The sequence below is a fragment of the Cyprinodon variegatus genome, unplaced genomic scaffold (genome assembly GCF_000732505.1).
Source record: "Cyprinodon variegatus isolate N-32 unplaced genomic scaffold, C_variegatus-1.0 Scaffold39, whole genome shotgun sequence".
NCBI classification, from domain to species: domain Eukaryota; kingdom Metazoa; phylum Chordata; class Actinopteri; order Cyprinodontiformes; family Cyprinodontidae; genus Cyprinodon; species Cyprinodon variegatus.
In genome coordinates, this window is record NW_015150492.1 from 1,447,001 (window position 1) to 1,467,929 (window position 20,929).

The 20,929-nt window shown below is 36.4% G+C and overlaps 1 protein-coding gene across 1 annotated transcript; it reads right to left on the bottom strand.

Annotated features, from left to right (window-relative positions):
- Nucleotides 1-14,690: 14,690 nt before the first annotated feature.
- aqp1 (aquaporin 1 (Colton blood group)) lies at nt 14,691-16,869 on the bottom strand. The gene is made up of 4 exons (XM_015369857.1): nt 16,423-16,869; nt 15,774-15,935; nt 15,519-15,599; nt 14,691-15,274 (listed from the first exon to the last, which is right to left on the bottom strand). The coding sequence occupies exons 1-4, from the start codon at nt 16,783-16,785 to the stop codon at nt 15,095-15,097; spliced, it is 786 nt and encodes a 261-aa protein (XP_015225343.1). The 5' UTR covers nt 16,786-16,869; the 3' UTR covers nt 14,691-15,094.
- Between the last annotated feature and the right edge of the window lie 4,060 nt (nt 16,870-20,929).

Here is a 20,929-nt window from a genome sequence, read left to right on the forward strand (position 1 = left end):
TTCTTTCAACAAATCGGATCCAAAATTGTGTTAACTGGTTCTACTTAAGCTCTTATTAGTGCATGCAGAATGAATGTAGTTGTTAACTATTAGCAAATACAGATAAACAAATTAACTAATAAAGAGATAGCAACCACAGGCACAAGTTGATCATTCAAATGATCTTAGTTTCATCAAAAAAATCCCACATATGAGGTTTGAAGCTGATTTTTTGAACTGCATTGGAAGAATAATATCCAGGGACACATTAAAGATGTCATGATACCAAACAACTGCCAACGCTTTCATATTTATGTTACTTTTCACAAATTTCTGGTTAAAGATATAACTGGACTGAGTGGGACAATAATGCAATAATAACAATGTCACCTGTACAGCTTATCTGTAAATGAAGAATTCACATTCACTGAATGGAAAAACTCCTGAAATTAGTTTGGGAATATGTAGCTAGCTCACACGTACAGGCTGTGCAGAGAACCTTTCTCCATCCATTTTTAAATTATAGCACCTGAAAATAGAAGGCATTAGAATCCGAGATGTGTTGACTGACCCAGATCCACCGTCCTTTAATTACGTTGTTATTTATGTCATTGTGACATTTATTCAAGGCCCGGTTTATTTGCAAGAAGACATTCTTTCCTGACACCAATTGTAGATCCTATATTGGAGTTGCAGCTGGATGGAGTTCTTAAATTTTATAATGTAAGTCAGCATTTGCAACTTTGATGGCTGAGCAATTGGCCCAACGACGAGACACGCACGTACTCGCATTATTATGTAATGTTGCAGTGTTGTAACCTGAGCATTCGCAGGAAAACTATGTTGCATAATTGATGCTAACAGTTCCTCATCAAGTAAACCTGAGCAGGAAACACCAATAGTGATAATGTAAATAAAGAAACAGATGCATAAACTAGTGAAAACTTCTTTTAAGATGGATCAAAGTGTCAGTCTTTATTTCTTTTTTTATATCAGAAGGGTGTAAGTTCACCTAAAAGTAGAATGTCATGAAACATTCTGATTTAGCTTTGCAGAAACCTGAACATATAGATGTTTTTTTTTCTTTAATCAATACTGCAACAATATTTCCACACGTCTAAAAACACCTGTATCAGATTCTCAAAGGCTTATAACAACAGCAGAACAGTCAGATATATATATATCTGTCAGTTTCAACTTCTGAAGTACACTTAATCAACGAAAAAAATAAACACTATGCATGTAGTTTATTTTATTTTAAGTTTATGCAATGTTATAAAAATAGGCAATAACTTAAACATTCAAATTGCATTAAGCCCTCTCTCTGTCCTCTCAAAATCAGACAAAGGAAGATAAGATTTTATCTTTGCAAGGATCCTTTTATAAAAGATGAAGGATCATCCATCATCCAGGTTTTTTACAAACAGACAACTGAGGGAAGACAGGGGACCAACTACACTGTGGTACTTAAGCAGGGGACTGCGGAGACCAAGCACAGGAGACTCAGTTTTTTCCTTGTTTAGATAAAAAAAATGCCTTCTGGAAAATATGTACAGCAGACAGGCTGTAATTTGTAATTACTGCTAGACAGATTTGAATGTTGTCTTCAAAACAATAAAAAAAAGGACTTTGTGACTTTCAAAGATGAAACCCAGAGGCAGCAAATGCAAGGTAAAAACAACAGGTGCTAAAATCAACCCCTGCACACACAGAGTAGGGAATGCTGCTAAAAGATTAATTGGAAAAAAAAAAATCTGTTTGCCAGATAAGATCAAAACAAATTTAGTGCTGTACCTTAAATACCAACAAGTGAATCCAGACAGGTAAAAGACAAATCTAAAAAGAACTTGATTTTCCAGCATGATAGTTCAAACAGTCATTTCAAACTTTAAAAGGACAGTTTCAGTGCTGTACTAAATTTTAAAACCGGACTGTAACCTGTTAACAGGACAGTTATTAACTACATATAACAAATAATAACCCCTCACATCTTTCTGAAATATGGAAGAATTGAATAGAAAATAGAAAAATAAAAGTAGAAAACAAGTTCAAGGCTGCAAAAGACTCGAGACAGGAACATTTTGCAACAATAAAATGTTTTAATCAATATTCATTTAATAGAATGGCCTAGTTAAATTCCTGAATCTATTGTATATCAGTGGCAAAATTTGGAAATTGCTGCATGTAAAACTTCAACATTTAATCTAACTTAGGTTGATGTTTTTTTTAAGACAAATGTGCAAAGACACAGATGTGCTAAGGTTTTAGAGATTCAAAACAAGATATTGGAAGCTACAATCGAATCTAAATATGTAAATATGTTTTCACAGCTTCTAAGGGGGTCGGGGTATGTTTTTTCAAACCGCTTCAACATTTGTGCACAACTTGTTGATTTATCACATAAAGACTCCAATAATCTCTATAGAGGTTTGTGTTTTCAACTTGGTAAAATGGTTTAACATTCAAAGGTTATTATGAGTTTTGCAAAGCAGTAAGAGTGACACAGCACCATGTGCTTAAACAAATATGCTTTATTTGTCCTATAATTGTCCTTATTTCTGCCTGACAGACCTGCTCCTTTGATCAAACCACATCTGCAATGGTACCTAAAAGTGCCTCCTTCTCTTTTTCCTGGATTGTACCACAGCAGAGCATAGTAGATCAAATCAGATCCAAGCCTTTGTTTTGTCACACAAGAGCTCATCTTCAGTTGACAGCAGGTCATTATACAGCCGCCCAGCTTCCACACAGCTGCTGCTTCCAGTAAACCTGAAAAACCAACAACACAACATTCATGTTCAAACTTCAACAGAAATTTCTTAGTTTTCATTTTTAGATACAGGATCATCTAAAATATCACTGGCAACTAGGATTGAGAAGCAATGATACTACATCCTGCACAATTGTTCTCCAAGCATATCAGGAGAAACAAAGCACATCAGCCAGATCACACTGAGCCAATCTATTGTACAAGGCCTCTGTGAAATGGAGGAACCATCTGCTAAATTAGTGACAAGGGAAATGAAGGAATGTTTTGATTCATTCACCCCAGCAAGGTGTCCCACCCCTACAGAGCGACCAGTGGTTACAGACATGTACCTGCCAAAAATATTGTCAAGTATCAGTGAGAGATAAGACAATAACACTGACACACATTTGAGTGGGACTGTAGGTCAACATTTTCTCATGTACTGATCCATTGAGCTGCAAAAAAAAAAGAAAAAAAATTCCCATTTTCCTATTCTGTTACAATCAGACATGATTTTTACATTTTTCCTGCATTTTACTCAAATAAGCCACTGAGAAAACTGACAGATTAAACAGAAGTGTTTAGCCTCCAATGATCCTTGCTATACTGTTTGCACGGAACCAGATATGCTGCATAAATCTGCGAATTTACTTTTTTTTTTTTTTTTTTTTAAATCAGCCTGATTCACAACATGAGATTCTGAGGAGGTCAGCAAAAGCTTGCAACCACAAGTCTTTGATAAAAGACGGTTTGCCTCTGCTGCACACAAACAACAGACCTCAATATCTCACATTTAGCAGTTAATCACCAGTTGTCAGCAAGTAATGCAGTCTTAAAGGCTTGAACACCACCTTTTTATGTAACCTGATTAAACTGTCTGCATTCTCTCCAAATTCCACCCAGTCCTCGCACTAAATTTGATTTATCTAAAGAGGTGTGAGTCAGAAAAAAAAAGCATTCACCGAGAGCTTGTTAACACTGAGCAAATGTGTTTTTTCTGGCTTAAGACTATGCAAAAACGCCCTGCTAGCTGCTGCACTCACCATCTGAGCTATCCATGGAAGGCTATCAGGACGCTGTGCCTGTCAGTCCTCAGCAAGCTCAAATCGATGCCAGAATTCAAGTAAGCTCCATTACCATGACTGCTATTGGGTCCAGGTGGCAAAGACACTGGCAAATTACTTTAAGGTAATTTGCAGGGATTTCATGATAGGCCACCTGGTGAAAAGAAAGGACACATGTCTGTATTAAGATTATTCAAAAACAGTTTTCTGGTACGGTGTGCATTTTCTTAAGAATCCCGCCACGTGTTTTGGTATATGTCTGGTTAAGATTTATTCAGCTAATGACTAAAACTTTCCTCAGTTTGTCTTTATTTAAAAAAATGAATGCTCTTTTATACTGGAAGGAAAACATATATGAAAACTACAGCAAACGCCCACCCTAACCTTTGATCCAAACTGTTAGTATCGACCTGTATGTAGTACCCTGTATTTAGTTTCTGCAGAAGTATTATCTCCACAGCATTAGGCTGGCATTAGGTGACATTCTGTTATGGTTTTCCTCTAACTCACAGATGTCAACCTCCAGTCCAGTTCTCAAGAGCAGGAATCCTGCACCTTTTAGATGTGTCTCTGTTTCAACATGAAATAATCAGGTCATCAGTATAACTTTGTAGAGCCTGCCTGCATGCTAGGGGAGTAATTAAGCCATTTGATTCAGGTGTGTTGGATCAGGGATATATCTAAAGATGGCAGGATAGCCTTTGAGGACTCCCCTGCTCTAAATGTGAACTAGTCCACTATTTTAGCTTTCAGTCCCATCCAACTATAGCACCTTTCTCTACATCTTTGTGTACAGAGGCTGACGGAAACCACTACTGGATCTGGTGTAAACACATTTTTCCCTCCTGAGGTACAGATTAGGGATGAACAATACCTGAGCTTTCTATTATCATAATGATAAAAATAATGCAAAGAATTCAGAGCCCAGCAAACAGAAATACTGCTCTAAAGGTAAACATTACCACCCATTAATTGGAGCTTCTCTAATCCGTTAATTTATACTGGTGTAACTGCATTGCCAACTGAACAAAATAATGCATTAAATTGTTATTCAAATACATTACACCAGTTGAAACACTCATGAAACAAAGATTGAAAATAAAATAATGTGCAGACAAACAAAAGTGATCACACCAATTCTTTTGCAGACAGCAAGAATTAGAATTTATCAGCTGGATTAATCTCAGTGCTTATAAAAATTCCTGATAATGTTTTTAAACAGTTCATTAATTGCCATACCAAATGTAAATGTATGCAGCTTCTACAGAGTCCATGGCCCCTTGTGTAAAGTTTTTATAAATATCCTCTTTGGCTTGCCTGACAGGTTAGGTAGATGGTGGCATCCTTACCAGCTTGCAGCTCTGTCATACCCCTTCCATCTTCAGATAAAGGACTGAGTAGTTGAGAAGTTTCATTATAAACTCAACTTGCTTTAAACTCCCCTTTAACCTCCTCTTTGACTTGTTTCATGTGTTTCTTCCTCTGGATGATGACACAGTATTTATTCACAGACAAAAAAGTATTAAAATCCCTTTAAAGGAAAGTTGTATTCATACTTGAATGCTTATCCTCTATGTAGAAATGAAGTGTAATGGGGATAAAAAAAGCTGCAAACTACTCTTTTCTCATAATGATATCTAGGAAACATGAAAACACCTCATTTAATTGTGTTTCCACCTCAGAGATTTCCTGTTACACTTTGTGCTGGTCTAGCACAAACAATTTAGGTTATTTAAGCTTCTGGTTGTGAAGTATAAATTCACAAGGAGAACGCAGAAGAGCTATGAAGGTACTGTTGTTAAAGCTGAAATCATTATAGCCCCTTGTTGCAGAGAAGCCAGCAGATATTTCATTAAATGTTCAGCAAGAACATTTTCTCCGAACTCTTCATTTGGATCTCTCGCATGCTGCTCAGACAACCATAAAGCAACATGGTGTAAGCAGGGTTTATGTGGCATCTTAGTGATGTTAAACTAAACCGAGGCAATACATATGGTTCTACCAGAGACCCAGCAGGGGGCATTGTGTGTAACACTGACCTTACCTCATCAGCCCACCAAGAAAACTTTGACTGAAGCAGGAAGGGCTGAGACCTTTGTATTTCTGAACCTTTAAATGACCTTTATTTCTCCCCTGTTCAGTACTTTTCCATTTAGCTTAAGGCTGAAATGAACTGCTATCAATTGTTAACCTTGTAGGTTAGAAATACAAAAAACTTTTAATAAACAGTTCATAGCAATTTCCAGAGGAGGTAGTAGAAAAAATATTAGATGGAAATCAACGATTAAACTTTGACTACTCTTATAGGTAAGAGACTCTAATTAGTAAAGCGACTCAGTTGACAGCAGGTTTAATAACTTAATAACTGAGGCAGTAAGCATCTTCTCATTCATTAAACAGCCATCTCACTTTAGGAAATAGTGCCAGACTTTACTGGGGCTGAACTGTGACAGACATGTGTAGAGACCATAAGAGACTGCTTTCATACATCCATTGTCCCAAATAGTCAAAAACCTACATTTGATTAATTTTACTACAACCAAAATCTTGGAATCCATAATGTATTTCTTGCATCACCAAAAGTTTGATTGAATGTCAATTTTATCTCACAGGATCAATGATTGTTTTATTTCTGCACCAGTTAAGCATTTAAATCTTTACCATCTTACTTAATGGGTTAAGTCTTCTTGATTTTTTTTATCCTGTCCTCATGGCATGCATATTCTATTTTTAACCACAGGCCAGGCTGTGCCGACTGCCTTGAAATTAACATTGGTAATTTACTGCTAAGAAGGATATTTGACCTTTGGAAAGCACGAGAAGGAAACCAGACTCCTGTTCTGCCTTTCTGTGCAGAAGAACTAGTGGGTTAAAGGGTCATGCCACCTCATGTCATCCTCTCTGAGGAAAGTAAGAGGAACCTTTTAAAGCATCACCTTTGCCTCTACTGACGCTGCTTCACATCCCTTGTTTTTCTATATCCAACAAACTGTATCTCTATTATATTTGGCCCCTGAGTTACATCCTCCACTAGAATAACTCAATCTATATTGAATGGGTTTCGGATATGAATCTCACAAACACAAGTGTTTCATTAACCAACAAAGAGGTCTAATGAGAAATTCAACCTGAAAAACTCACATGGAGAAAAGGGCAATTAAAATAGTTTTATTGATTCATATATTTTAAGTCTTTGGCACTCAGACCTCAGTGGAAAACATTAGCTCTGAAAGTTACTTTGTTAATGTGCAAGAGTAGATGAATGAGAACAGGCGTGTATCTCCGCAGGCCTTAGACTGGTGATGGATTGGAGACAGAGTGCGGAGGAGTTTGGTCTGTGGACCGCAGGTTCAAACCAAGCTTGAGTTTCAATGTGAGACCGGTAGATTGCGTTAAGCTGACACACAGGGAGAGCTTGAATCTTGGAAAGATGGATTGCCAGCCTGGATAAATGCAGGTTTACATGAAACTTCCATGATGAGCAAGAATAAAGCAACCATGGAGCACGAAACTCCCCTTGGGGAGAAGCCTCTGGCAGAACCAGACCCAACATGACAGTCGTCTGCTGGAAATACTTGGGATGCCTATAGGAATGCCAGAATGTCCAGAGAGAGTTAAACTTCCAATAGGGACGAGGTAGCAGAAGCCGCATGAAGAAAGAATCAGATGGAGCTTGGCACCAGTGGTGGAGGTGGGCTGAACCAGGCTCATCTGAATCAAAGTCAGACATGGTACGAACCAACTGGGCGAATGCTTTGCTTTGGCAACAGGCTGATTTGTGGATTTGAAAGCCTTTTAAACTGAGCTCTAAATGCTGATTGGGCTTCTAGGAGGTGTGGTCCAATAGTGGTTGATTGCATCAAAGAGAGATTAACCTCTGATTGGATGGGGTAAGCAATTCAGTTTATTTAGTTGAACTTCCACCTACTGTATGGCTCATTATTATGCACTAATTAGGGTTAATTTGTAGTAGTTTTGGTGCCACAAGCTGAAGGATTAAGGCTGGTAGGAGGGGTATCTGGGACAGGAATGTGTTTTGTGCTGGGTTTGGTCTGAATATTCAAGTGAGGACAGACAGACAGTAACTGCTTTAAAACAACAAAGCATTTCATCTTTGCTGACAAATTTATGGCAGATAATTAAGAATGACAGTAGTTGAATGTTCTAAAGTGGTAAATACAAAGGGCTAATCTATTTCTGCCTAATTTTAACCAAAATCTTTATTTTTCTAATTTTGTCCTAATATCACACAACCCTTTTATTTTCTTTTATTTGTTTAAGATATTAAAAATAAATGTGGTTTAAAAGCATTTCATATAAATCCACATCAACTACAATGAACAATGAAATAAACAAGTTTTCTGAGTTTACGTCTGCATGTACTCTCCCCAGCTAATTGATTGGTCAGAAGGGTGGCTTTCATCCGACTTGGGGAAAGATCTTCTCTCTGGTTATGGGGAAGAATTTCAGAGCTTATTAAAAACTGACTTTGATCTTCTGCCAGTAGGAGCATCACATCCTCACCCTGGCCTGAACTCAGTTGTAATCTTCATAACTTTAGAATTTAGAAAAAAAATGGATATGTTAAGAAATCCAGACTTGCAATCATACAAGTGTTCTTAATTTGATGGTATTGTGATAGATAGGCACCACTGTGATTAAACAATGCAAAAGGGGAAAAATCACAAATGAACGATCAAAGTGTTAACTGTTAAGCAATGTAAACTAGTACTTACAAATTTTGCGAAGTGCCTTCCATGGGCTACAAACACATGATGCTGTGTTACATTATCATGATGAATAATCCCTGTACCACACTACATAGTGGTGTTCATTATATCCATCCGAGCTGGTAATCCAGAGACCAGATTAGTCCAAAGATATCTGTGTTGCTTTCATTTGTTCTGTTGAGAATAAACCAAGCTACTGACTTTGTCTGTGTGTATGGTCTTCCTTAAATAGGTCTCCTGATCACATATTATCTAGCTATTACTTATTGCCCATCACATTTTTCGCAGAACTGTTCATGGTCTGTTACCACCCATGATGACATCAACTGCTCTTGTAAAAGACAGATTGCATACAGTTGCAGATTTTTTAGCAAAACTGCAGAAGATGTTTTTTTTTAATTGAATCTGATCTACTGCGGTCACTAACTCTGAAATAATCTATGGGTCTATTAGAAAACTGTGTTATTTTGCCCCAACAAAACATAAAGAGCAGACTGGTGGAGCTGAAGCAGCCCAGGCTCTTTGAAAAAGAGTTGAAATTCTGAGAAAACTGCCAGTTCCTCGAACACAGGCAGGGTCAATACAAAGTGTAAAGGCCCCCGCCACATTATTACTGTGAATTCCTAGAAAGCTGCCTTCTGGAACATGTACAACAGGAAGTGACGTTATTGTGAATCACACAGCATGCATACAATAAAAAAACATGCATCAGAGCTTTCATCCTAGCTTTCCTTTTTATTCCTTTATACGTTTATTATGGATCAATTAGCTTATGGTTGCAACACAAGGAAATTCAGAGAAAGAGAGATATGGAATTGGAAAAACAAAACAATAAAGATAGGTCAATAAATCGACAGCTTCAGTACACTGAATTCTTAAACAATGAAAATCATTATAATGTGTGATGAAGGTTTCTTAAAGTGATACTCACTCAATGTTGAACCAAAGGTCAATGTCTGTTTATCTTTCATCAAATGGAAACTAAAGAATATACTTTTTTTTATTTTACATGTTAAATTTGACAAAAGAATAAATGATCCTCAAATTTATGACAAATGAAAACCTTTACTGGTCCACCATTCAATGCAGCTACTGCCACAAATCCTTTGATGTATCTCTCTAGCGGTTTTGCAATGAAGAACTGAGATTTGCATCTAAAGGCTACAAGAGAGGGATTTTATTGCTGTTTTCTATTTGAAGGATATTGGAAATAGAGCAACTATTCTTTTACTTAATTTCTGAATGTTTTTGGTCTTTGTCCTGCCGGAGGGTGAAGCTTTAAACCAATCTAAATTCCCAAACCTGTTCATCTTTCCTTCAAAATTTGACAGGTCCCCCATCCCTCCTGTAAAGAGAAAAACATGAAGTCTTAGCTGGTATAGAACAAATGGTAAAGAACTATTTGTTTTATACCATTTGTTGTCAATGACTGTGAGGTATATTATTAGTAGATGTGAGATTATCTGATGTTGTTAGTTGTTTTTTTTTTCTGATTAATGCTCCTCTCTTCATCCTTAAAGCACACATTGAAGTTCCTGACTGATGAAAACATTTTTAAAAATCGTATTTCAATTATTGCAATTAATTACATTTAATAGACTATAAATATAAAGATAGATAAAAAACATGTATATGTATTTAACAAGGTTGAGGAAAAATAAAAATTAATCAAAGCAGCATGTCAAGTTCAAGCATAGATAAAAAGTGGAAAGTTGGTTAATTAGAGGGTGGATAGGGCAGCATCCTGACAACCATAGGCCAATAAGCTAATTAGGCTATATTTTTCAGTATTTCTTATTTTCTATAAGAGGAACATAAATGATAGAATTGCTCAGCCAAGTGAAAGGGCATAAACTTGTATAGGTTTTCACAAACCAAGCATGTAATTGCCTTCCTGCAGGGTGTCTGAGAAAACAGGCAGAAATTGATGCAACAGCAATACATTGAGCAGACCTATCCAAGCAGGGAGCCCTTTTGAATTTGAGAGAAGAGGTAAAATTTCTCATACATATATGTCAACATTTCATATTCTACTTTTGTTTTATTTCAAAATCAACAAAATAAGGTTTAATCTTAAGAAACAAAATAGATGTCTGTGGGAAAACTATGGCTCCTTTGAAACATGCAAAAAAGGAGTTTTAGCAGGGGAGCACTGTGCAAGCTTTGGTTTCTACAGCTTGGCAGTGTAAATGTCTACACATCTAACATGAGCTCCAGTTCATGTATTATAATAACGGACACAGACAAAGATCCCTTAGGGATGCAGAGGTCTGGACCCTACTAAAAAAAAAAAAAAAAAAAAAAAAAAAAAAAAAATATATATATATATATATATATATACCTTGCTGCCTCTGTAGTTACAGTGGTTTTAATCTTTTAATCCATACCAACAACTAACCCACCAGTGCAATCGGAAATAACTAACCTCTAGAAAACAAATAGGAATTATTTCAAAGAAACATATGGTCAACAGAAAACTTGCTAAATTTTTTATGAGTGACATTAGTAACATATGTTTATGTAATATCCAACACTATAAGAGACATGGTTTTTAGAAACTTGTACTTTTTTGGGCATTGTTTGAAAGAAGTGCGGAGCATTGCAAGCAGCTAAGCACTGTGTGGTGACAAAGAGCAGTATGTGACAAAAACACGGAAAGGAGAGGGCATGGAAAGTGACAGTAGTTTCAGGTCTGACCTGGAGATAATCTAAATTATTTCAGTTTAGAAAACTTAGACATACTCAATGGATTAAGAGCCAATAGGATCCTGCAAAGTAGACTACTGCTACTGTATTTGTTTTTATCTTCTGTAAGGACCTGAAATACTTTAATAGGAAGTATATAAAGATGGTGGGATCTCTGTCAGTGCTGTTGTTTTGTGCTAAATGAGTCGCTGGTAAGAACACTGTCAACACTTCAAGATTGTGTGAACGTGTGAATAAACAGGTGAATGACTGAATGCAGTTTAAAGCTCTTTGGGGTTCTTGGACTTGATAAAGAGCTTTACAAATACAGGCCATTTACCATTTCTCATTTACAACAGTGCAATTCAAAGCAACCTCTTTTCTTACTACAGAAAATGAGACTTAAACATAGATACAATAAAGTGCTAAATTAACATGGTTACTTTATTGTGGAGGCTTGTAAAACTCTAGCTTTTACTCGTTTTGCTGTAGAATTGCCCGTAGGTTCAACCTTTATGAAATTATAGACATAACAGTAAAGTATTTTGTTTGTAGCTTTGATTGCTGCTGAAATATCTGTTGCTGTTAGTTATTTTCTTATGTAAAATCTTTTCTTGTCTTTGTTTTGTCCTACAGCAAATCCTACAACAGGAGGAAAATAAAGTTTAATCTTCAAATCTGCGAAAGTTCTCCGTCATCCAGGTCATGGTCAGGGTGGAAAAGTTCTTGTAGCTTGAAAACTTACCAAATGAACAGACACACCCCAAATAAAACAAGAATAATCCTGTTCTACAGTTCAACAACAGACCAGGAAACAAGACAAAAATAGCTGAAGATGGGAAATTTAAGAGAAACACTTAAAGTCCCACCTTGTTTCAATTTGTCAACAAAACATGCAGAGAGATAATTTCTGACCTCAACATTGTTAATTTTCTAGAATCTGACAGCAGAGAACAAACGTGGACTTCTAAAAAGAATCATCTTCATCTGTGAAAGCTGATTACCTATGAAAGATCACATAAAATAATAACATAGGCTTATGAAAATGTAAATTTCTGAGATTTTACCAAATACATTGCTGGGTACGGTAGTAATGGATGCGTATTATTCTGATTCAAACTAATAAAAAAAAGTTCTGTAAAACCAATTTTTTTTTAACCAAATAAATCCACTCCATAATATCTTCTGCTATCTCTAAAGAAATATAACCCACCTGAGTCATATCTCAGACTCCCATGCAGTTAAAGGTGTTTCTTCTTTATCTGCATTCCTTTGGGTTCATGCTGTTTGAGCTGCTGGGTTCATCTTTTTAATGAAGCTGTCCACCTTGCTCAAAGTTTCAAAGAAACCTTATAAGGATTCACATACCAAAAAATTATTGGGTAACCATGTTCAGTTTGTATTTTAATGTCATTTGGTTAATATAAAGCACTTTACTCTTATTAGTCATAATCTAATTTTAAATTTCACTTCTTCAAACTATCAATCCTTGAAATCTGAGTTTAAAAGCTCAGTTGCAACAGTGTCTAGGAATAACCGCACAGTATGTCTCTTATTGTAATATTTTATTTTACATTGTATTTAATTGAACTAGCAAACCAACGCTAAATCCTTTTTTTTTTAGTGCCCTGAATTAAGACATACTGTAGTTTCCAGATGTCATGCTCTGCCCCACCCCCTACAGAAAAATGTTTCTTTCAAAAGAGCCACGAAATATTTTCTTCCTTACTGTCCTTGCAGCAGTGGCACAACCTTTTCTCTCATATAGTATAAATTCTTGTGCGCTGCTGGTAGAGAGTTAAATACACATCTTCTATTTGTCCCTTCACTCTGGGTCAGACAGCGGCTCCATGTTTAGAGGCTGGTGAAGATTAATTACTTTTTTCTAACTTGCTCTAGATTGACTTTACTACCAGCACGGACTCATTGCTGCATCTGCACAGCGGATTTTTGGCAGACATTATTAATTTATAGACATCCTTCACCTTTAAAAATTAAATTACTTGCCCTACAAAAAAAAAGATGATCGGTCTGCAGCCTGCTTGCTGTGCAGGATAACCAATCAAATGTTAGTTTATCCTTCTAGGGACGTTGCAGCAATTATTTCATGTTGTGTTTTAGCACAGGAAACCAAACATTTAAACACTTTAACCATTTATTTCATTAAACTTTTAAGGACATACTTGCAGAGGTGTAGCCAGAAAAGGGTGGCTAGGCAATAACCAATGTACACTGAGGGGGGGCCGAAAGGAGATAGGCACTAAAACCTCACGGTCAATCTGCACTGTTCCAAAGGGAAAATGAATTAGCAAAACATCCATATTTTCTAAATAAAGACAAGCTATATTTTCCCACAGCCTTTGCTAACAAATAGATGCATATATTCAAACATCCGTGCTTTCTAGATAAAAGGTATAGAGGATAAAATTCTTTAAGGTTTGAGTTTTGGGCCGAACATCTTTTCCATTGTCTTTACTTACATACTTTTATCAGTAATTATTCTGCATAAAATTGATATTTACAAGTACACATATCTACATAAATTAATTATTTATGAAGTTTTTATTAAAATAGTTATTTATCTATGATTTCACTGAAGACTCCTAGATGACTTTTCTCTTTACCCCATAAAACACAAAATCTATTTCTGCTTAAATTCTGTATTTATCATCTTTAATGTTAGTATATTGATGTGCATAAAAAACCACAGTGTTTATGTTGTCAAGTAATTGTTAATATATGAAAAATAAAAATGTTCCACTTGAGAGTATTACTGTTGAGGGAAATATTATTAGATATTATTACTATTAAATTATTATTTAATAGTAATTTATAATTTAATAGTAAAATAATTATTACTATTAAATTATTACTATTAAATATTATTACTATTAATGTTATTAGAGGGAAATAATTGGTAGGGTGGCCACAGGGGTGGCCAATGATTAGCTAACCCCCCATCTAGCTCCGCCCCTGTATACTTGCATATCATTTAAATATACCCCAATTGAAAAAAAATCATGTTTGCTGCTCTACAGAGTTTTAGAGGGGCTGGTGTCTATCCACTGGTCATTAAATCAGAGGTAGGGTGCCGGTTCAAGCCCCAGCTCTGTCTAACACTGTAGCTGGGTCTTTGAGCAAGACTTTTAATCTGCTTTGCCAGTTGTTGGTGGTCAGAGGGCTTAGTGATGCCAGTGTACGTGGCCTTGTCACCATCAGCATGAATGGAGGAATGACTGACTGTGGTGTAAAGGGATTTTCCATTTACCTCTTTAATATGCTTTGAATATGTGAATATTTGGTAATTTCCTACTAGTACGCTGAGGGTGGAGGCATGTCTAAGATATCCTTGTTGTTTTACTCAGCCATTATTTTTTTAAGTATTGACGTGTGAAAGGTTTACAGTGACAACACGTAAAATAAATAAAAGGTCTACATTATTTTCGGTTAAATAATAACAACAAGATGAAAAAGTTACAATTGTTCAGGTTAAGTGTTTTTGTTTATTTTACTTAAAAAAGTGAGAAATTCAAGTGGACACAAAAATATCTTATCTGTCAGCAATAAGAAGTGATACAGGTATATAGAAATGTACAAAAATGGCTCAACATACAATACTGATATGGAAACAAAAGTTTTTTTTCAAACTGCTTTGTTTGGATTGCAATGCAAGAGGGGGACATTCAAGCACCAGTTTGAATGAAAAGTTTGCACTGGGTCAACAACAAAAAAGTTACCAGGAAGTGATGCTAAATCACCTATAAAAAAAGAAATCTCATTGGTTATTAATAGCACAAAAATGGTTAAATACACTAAGTTAAAGAGCTTTTCTGTTTTATATATTTTTACAAGAGCATAGACATGTACATTAAGGTTCGTGTTTGCAGCTATTTCGACGTCATCTCCACGGTGGTTGCGTCGTTGCCTCCGTTGACATCGTAGTCCCCCACGGGCCCACTCAGCAGAACCTTCATTCGCTCTGGGAAGTCATCGAATTTGGGCGAAAGCAAGAAGTCATAAATGAGAGCTGCAGCCACGCCTCCGCACATTGGACCCACCCAGTACACCTGGAAAAGACAGCTGTGGTCAGTCAAAGTGCAAAAAAAACCCTGATTCTTGGTCAAATTTGAAGCTTTCCTTTTGGCAATTTCTCTCACTGAATAAAATCATGGTTACAGCAACAGTAACTAACTTGTATAGGTGGTTAAATGCTGACATTTGGTAGGGAGCAGTTAGATTATCTTAAGGTAGTCAAATTGTTTAGTTGCAGGGGATGCATGCAGAGCTTGTGAGTTTTGCCGTCTTACTTACCCAGTGATCAGTGAAATCACTCAGGATCAAAGCCGGGCCAAACGAACGGGCTGGATTGATGCCGCAGCCTGTGTAGCTGATCTGAAATCACAGCAAATTAGAATTTATTTTGGAATAAGGGAGATTACATTAGGCAATGCATTAAAAAAAAACACATGTTTGAGAGCTTCTGCATGTTTACTGTATTTTCTCCTCACTGAAATGTAGTGCACCTGAACTAAATAAACATTGCAGTGTTTTTGAGGATAAACTCACAGCTGCCAAGTGTCCCAGGCAGACCGAGAGGCCAATGGCCAGGGGTGCTGATCCAGTGACATCACGCCGCCTTTTATCAGTGACAGCAATGACACACAGCACGAGCTGGAAGGTTGCCAGGAGCTCTATGCCCACGCCTTGGCTGGGGGTGACACCGTTAAGCTGTGAGGGTTAAAACAAAGAACAACAGCACACTGTTAGTGGGTTTTATTTTGGTGGACGGTTTCCCATCACCCCTCCTGGTTTCTCATTTAACAGCCTGCTGGTATTGTCCTGGATCTCTCCTGAAACTTTGACAGCAGTTTGGCAGACAAGAAACATTCAGTTCAGTTAGTGGTAATCAGCTTTATCAGCAGTGCTTAGAGAGAAGATAGCCCGTTACTCAATACTGATATATTTGTGTGTAAAACCTAAACTTGTAAAAACACTTGACTCAAAGTTTTAACTGTGCATATGTTAATTAAAAAAATCTTCTTGCAGATTTTAACATGTTCTAATAACTTCTATTTACTCCTGAGCAATAAGCTTAGGATAAAATGAATAATTTCACCTCAGCTCCAATATGTTTACAAAAGCTACACCTTGCTTTAGATACAACCAGATGCATCATTTATCTTTGGGAAACAGCATAGATTAAATTAATACTCACAGAGTTTAGTCCCAGTGCGTCGGTGCCATTTGGACGTGCTCCATACACAATGCCACTGGCCAGGGCTGAGCCCAGCATTTGTGCAACAATGTACATCACTGCCTTTAATACACTAATCTGGCAGCTTGCGAGCATCCCCAGAGTCACAGCAGGATTTAAGTGGGCTCCACTGATGTGGCCTAAACTCTGGGCCAGCGTTGCAATCGCAAGTCCAAAGGCCAGCGACACCTTCACCTCCTGGTCTGGGTGGGTGTTGTTCTTGTTGCCGATAGCCGTGGAGATGCTGAGGAATATGAAGAGGGTCATACCGACCAGTTCAGCCAAAACTGCCCTCCAAAACTCCTTGCTCTTGAACTCTCGCATGGTGGCTTTTTGGTAAGTGGCTGTTTGGACCTTAAGTTGGAACTGGTTTACTGCAAATTCTGGGCTAAACTCACAAACAACTGCAAACAGCTTGTATATATAAGGCCTGTGTGCTGATAATAGTTGGTGGGCGGGCTTTGGAAAAAAAACTGAAAGAGAGGGCCACGCTGAATTAATGAGAAATCCAAAAGACTGGTCTCTCACATCCCTCCCTCTTCTTCCTCCTGTACCCTCCTCCCCTCTCCCAGCAGCCTCCCTTTGGAACCCTCTCTGTTCTTTGGACTTTAGTGAGTAATAGAACTTTGTCTTTAAATAGCAGTATCCAAAGGTAAAATGTGCTGTTATACAAACTTGGAAAGTTTTACAGCAGATTGTGATCGGAAAATAAAATAAACTGTGTCTTAATAATAAAAAAAAAAAAAAATGAATTTTATATTTAGTTTGACCTCTTTATGTTTGTGCCTCATCTGCATTATTAATCCAATAGAAAATGTTATCATTTTTTCACAGTAACAGTCAGCAACAACACATGCGTAGGGGTTAGATAAAAAATAGACAACTCCCCAGCAGTCGTTTTAGGTCTCCTCCTTCCTCACTAGAGCGAAGACTTTTACAAGACCACCCAATAGATCTCACACATACCTTTTAGGGGGGCACAATCAGAGACAAAGATGGGAAAAGAATGCCCATAAAGTTCTTTTTAAATTAATCTTTTGTTTAAACTTTGAACTTTAAAATGTTTAACTTAACCCAGACTTTTAAAAAAGCAACAAGGTAATTAGAAGCAATAACTATTCCTTAACTGCATCCCGTTTTATTCTAAAACATCAATGTACTTTAGTAAGGTTTTATTTAAAAGATGAACCCAACGAAGAAGTGGAAGCAAAATTATACATGGGTTTCAACTTTTTATGCAACTAAACTGTGGTGGTCATATTTATCCAGGGTTTATGTCCTTAGGGTATTGAGAGTTTCTCCCTCTCAATTACCATTCAATTATTGGTTTTTTATTTGATCTTCTTGTCCACCTTTACAGTTTAGACTGACAGCTTTGTCTTGGCACCTTTGCAGATGTTAGATGCTCAAAGAGATTATCGATGTCTTGTAGGTAAACCCTTCTTCAACTTTTCCATAACTTTATTGTAGGGATTCTCTGTGAAGGCAGTTGGTGGTCAAAAGTAGATGCATGATGCACATCATGCATCTAAGGTCTTCGGTTGTGTTAAAAAAATACAGAACCATGTGTCATTTTCCTTCCAATTAACTAATATGAAACACTTTGACTCAGTCTGCTTCATGAAACCGGAATAAAATCCATAATTCTTTTTAAAGAATGTAGACCATTTCCAAAGTTATGAACACTTTCTAAAGGCAGATTTATATCACACAGTCATAAATATGCAAGATGTTCAAGTATATGTTCTTTATCTTGAAAGAATGAAGCCACAGTAACTCATTAACTGAAAGGATGTTCTCTACGTAATTATTAGTTGTAGCATTGAGCAAGCAGTGAAACATCAACTCTGGGAACAGAGGTGCCTGTTGCAGCTGACCCCTAACTCATGGATCTGTTCCAGTAACAAACCTGCAGCATGTATCTTTGCTGCCCAGTTCAGCACTAAACGCTTTAAAACAAATACTGATAAGGCCGTCAGAATAGAAACTAAAAGACTTAACTATGATATATATTTTTTATGTGTATGCTGTTCCTACAATTTTCCATACTGTATTCTAAACTGAATATTTTAAGACTCTTAGTGAAACTGTTTTTCACAAATTGTTCAGCTTTCTGTTATTGGTCATTTCTGTATGCTTTCATAACGAGCAGAATGCTATTCATATGTAGTTTTGAAAGAAGTGACCGACTGAGAAAAAAAATCGACAACCTTTTAATTATTAACTGCGTCAGCTTGTTCTCAGTCAAACCTGGTTCATATTAAGAACATGGCGATGATCACATGAGACACTGACAGGAATGAGGGAAAAACTTGCTTGAATATTTCCTGCAGAGCAATGAATCATGCTCTGTCTAATGTTGACAAAGCTTGTCTCAGAAATCTCCATGTATCATAATTTTTTATTCATTTCTTTTTTCTTGACTAGATTTTTCTTAGTCAGGATAATTTTGACGTAAAAGTTAGTTGTTCCTGTCTTCAGAAAGATGTAAAAATGACTATTGAATTTTCCCTGGAATGATGTCCTCTGAATGTGCATTTGTAGAAAAGCAAATAAATAATTATATAGATATAGGTTTTTCCCATGTTTTTAGGTTTTTTGTATTTTAATACAACAATAAGAAACATGTTCGAGACATAAAAAGACTAAGGCCATTTTTTGTTAACTTTTCCCATCTTAAATGTAATACAAAATATTTCTTTATTATATTGATTCATTACACATAGGGCAAACCACTTCAAGCTCTTCTTGTAATTTTGATGAATGTGCCTGCCTTACATTTAATGAAAACCCTAAACTGAATATTCAGATGACCAAAATAAAAATCATTGACACCTTCCTTAAACACCTTTTCCATATAAAGTTTAGAGGAAGGAAAAAAGTGTTTTAGAAAAAGGTACATCAGCAACAGGGAAAACCATAACATGAGACGATCCATTCAATAAAGTGATAGAGCTTTACGAAAAGTATTCTGAGCCAAGAGCTGTGACCACATATGAATCATAGACATGGACTATAAATGTTGCAACCCTCATGTCAAGCTGATCCTTTAAAAGGGACATCAGATGAGTTCTACATGCAGATGCGTTAGGAGAAGAGGGCAATAGCCTGGTTATATAAATCTGCTCCCCCATTTTAGCATTCATTTTTTATTTTTTTTTTCAAAAAGAGTACAATTAGTTTAAAACACCATAGATGACATCTCCATAAGAGATGATTGAATCTGGAATAAATTAATAAAGTGTATTTAAAAACAAAGAAAAAACAACACTGTTCTTTATCCAAACAAAAATAAAAACAGCTGAAAGAAATTTGAAAAATGTGAGCGTCAGATAAAGCTATTTTCCCCTTGTATCTTTGTTTGCGTAGCAGTTCAGATTGGAGAAAATATGAGAAAAATGTTTCAATTCCAGGAAGCATTGATAAACCCCGACAAACCTCAGATCTGTTTAGTTATTGCAACCACCTCATTCACTATAAATGTAAATACTGTGATTAATTTGTAAGCGTGAAAATATTTATTATTATTAAATCTACAGTATAAAGTAGGACATCATTTTAGATAGAGAGCTGACATATCTGCTTTTGCCGAGGAAACCTGTGGGCTTTTCAAAATCAGAACTAGATATACAGTATATTGATAAGGAGGAATTGTCTCATTGTTCTCATTCTGCTCTGGCTGTTTTTGTGCATACTGCCAGGCCGAAGGAAAACTTCATTTTCCAGGATAGGATTGCAGAGCTGAAAGGGCGTTGAAAGTTTGGCATGTTCCAAACTAGCCAGAGGAGTGAAGAGGAGTTTAGAGCAGCAGCAGGAAAGGTAAATAGGATTTGGATCTGTGCTGCACAGTGTCAAACCTGACTTTAAATGAGCTGCTCTCAGGGGAATAGACAGCTGGAGCTTAGTAGACAGATGAGACTTGGTAACATTAGAAATGGTCTGATGACTGGTTAGAGGATTGATGTTTGGCAAAACAACACTTGTCATCTATTTTCAGTCATACTACTGGATGTAATTTAACACTGTGATTTTTTCTATGCTATACTATCCTTGTATGTGTAAACAGAATTCATTTTCAAAGGGTTTCTAATGAACATTTAGAAAATTACATTTTTATGTTTGGAGGAGCTGGTGTCAAGTTTCTCACTGATTTTTAATGGCATACTGCATTACAACCTCAGTGATATGTGTAAAAAATGTCCTGATGGATTTGGACTAAGATTTAGAAACAATGTGGGGGATATATTTAAGTGATAAAATTCTCCAGTATTGTTCTGCATATGGTTAGAATGTACTGGTTCACCATCTTCATGCTCTCAGTGGAAAACAGCTCCAATTAACCCAGAATTTAAGACATTTTGAGGGTTTTTAGGAGAATAAAACAAGTTTTCAACACATCACTAGTGAAAAACTAGGGAAGGCATGCATATCTAATATTTTCTAGAAAATATCTTGCTTAAATTCAAAC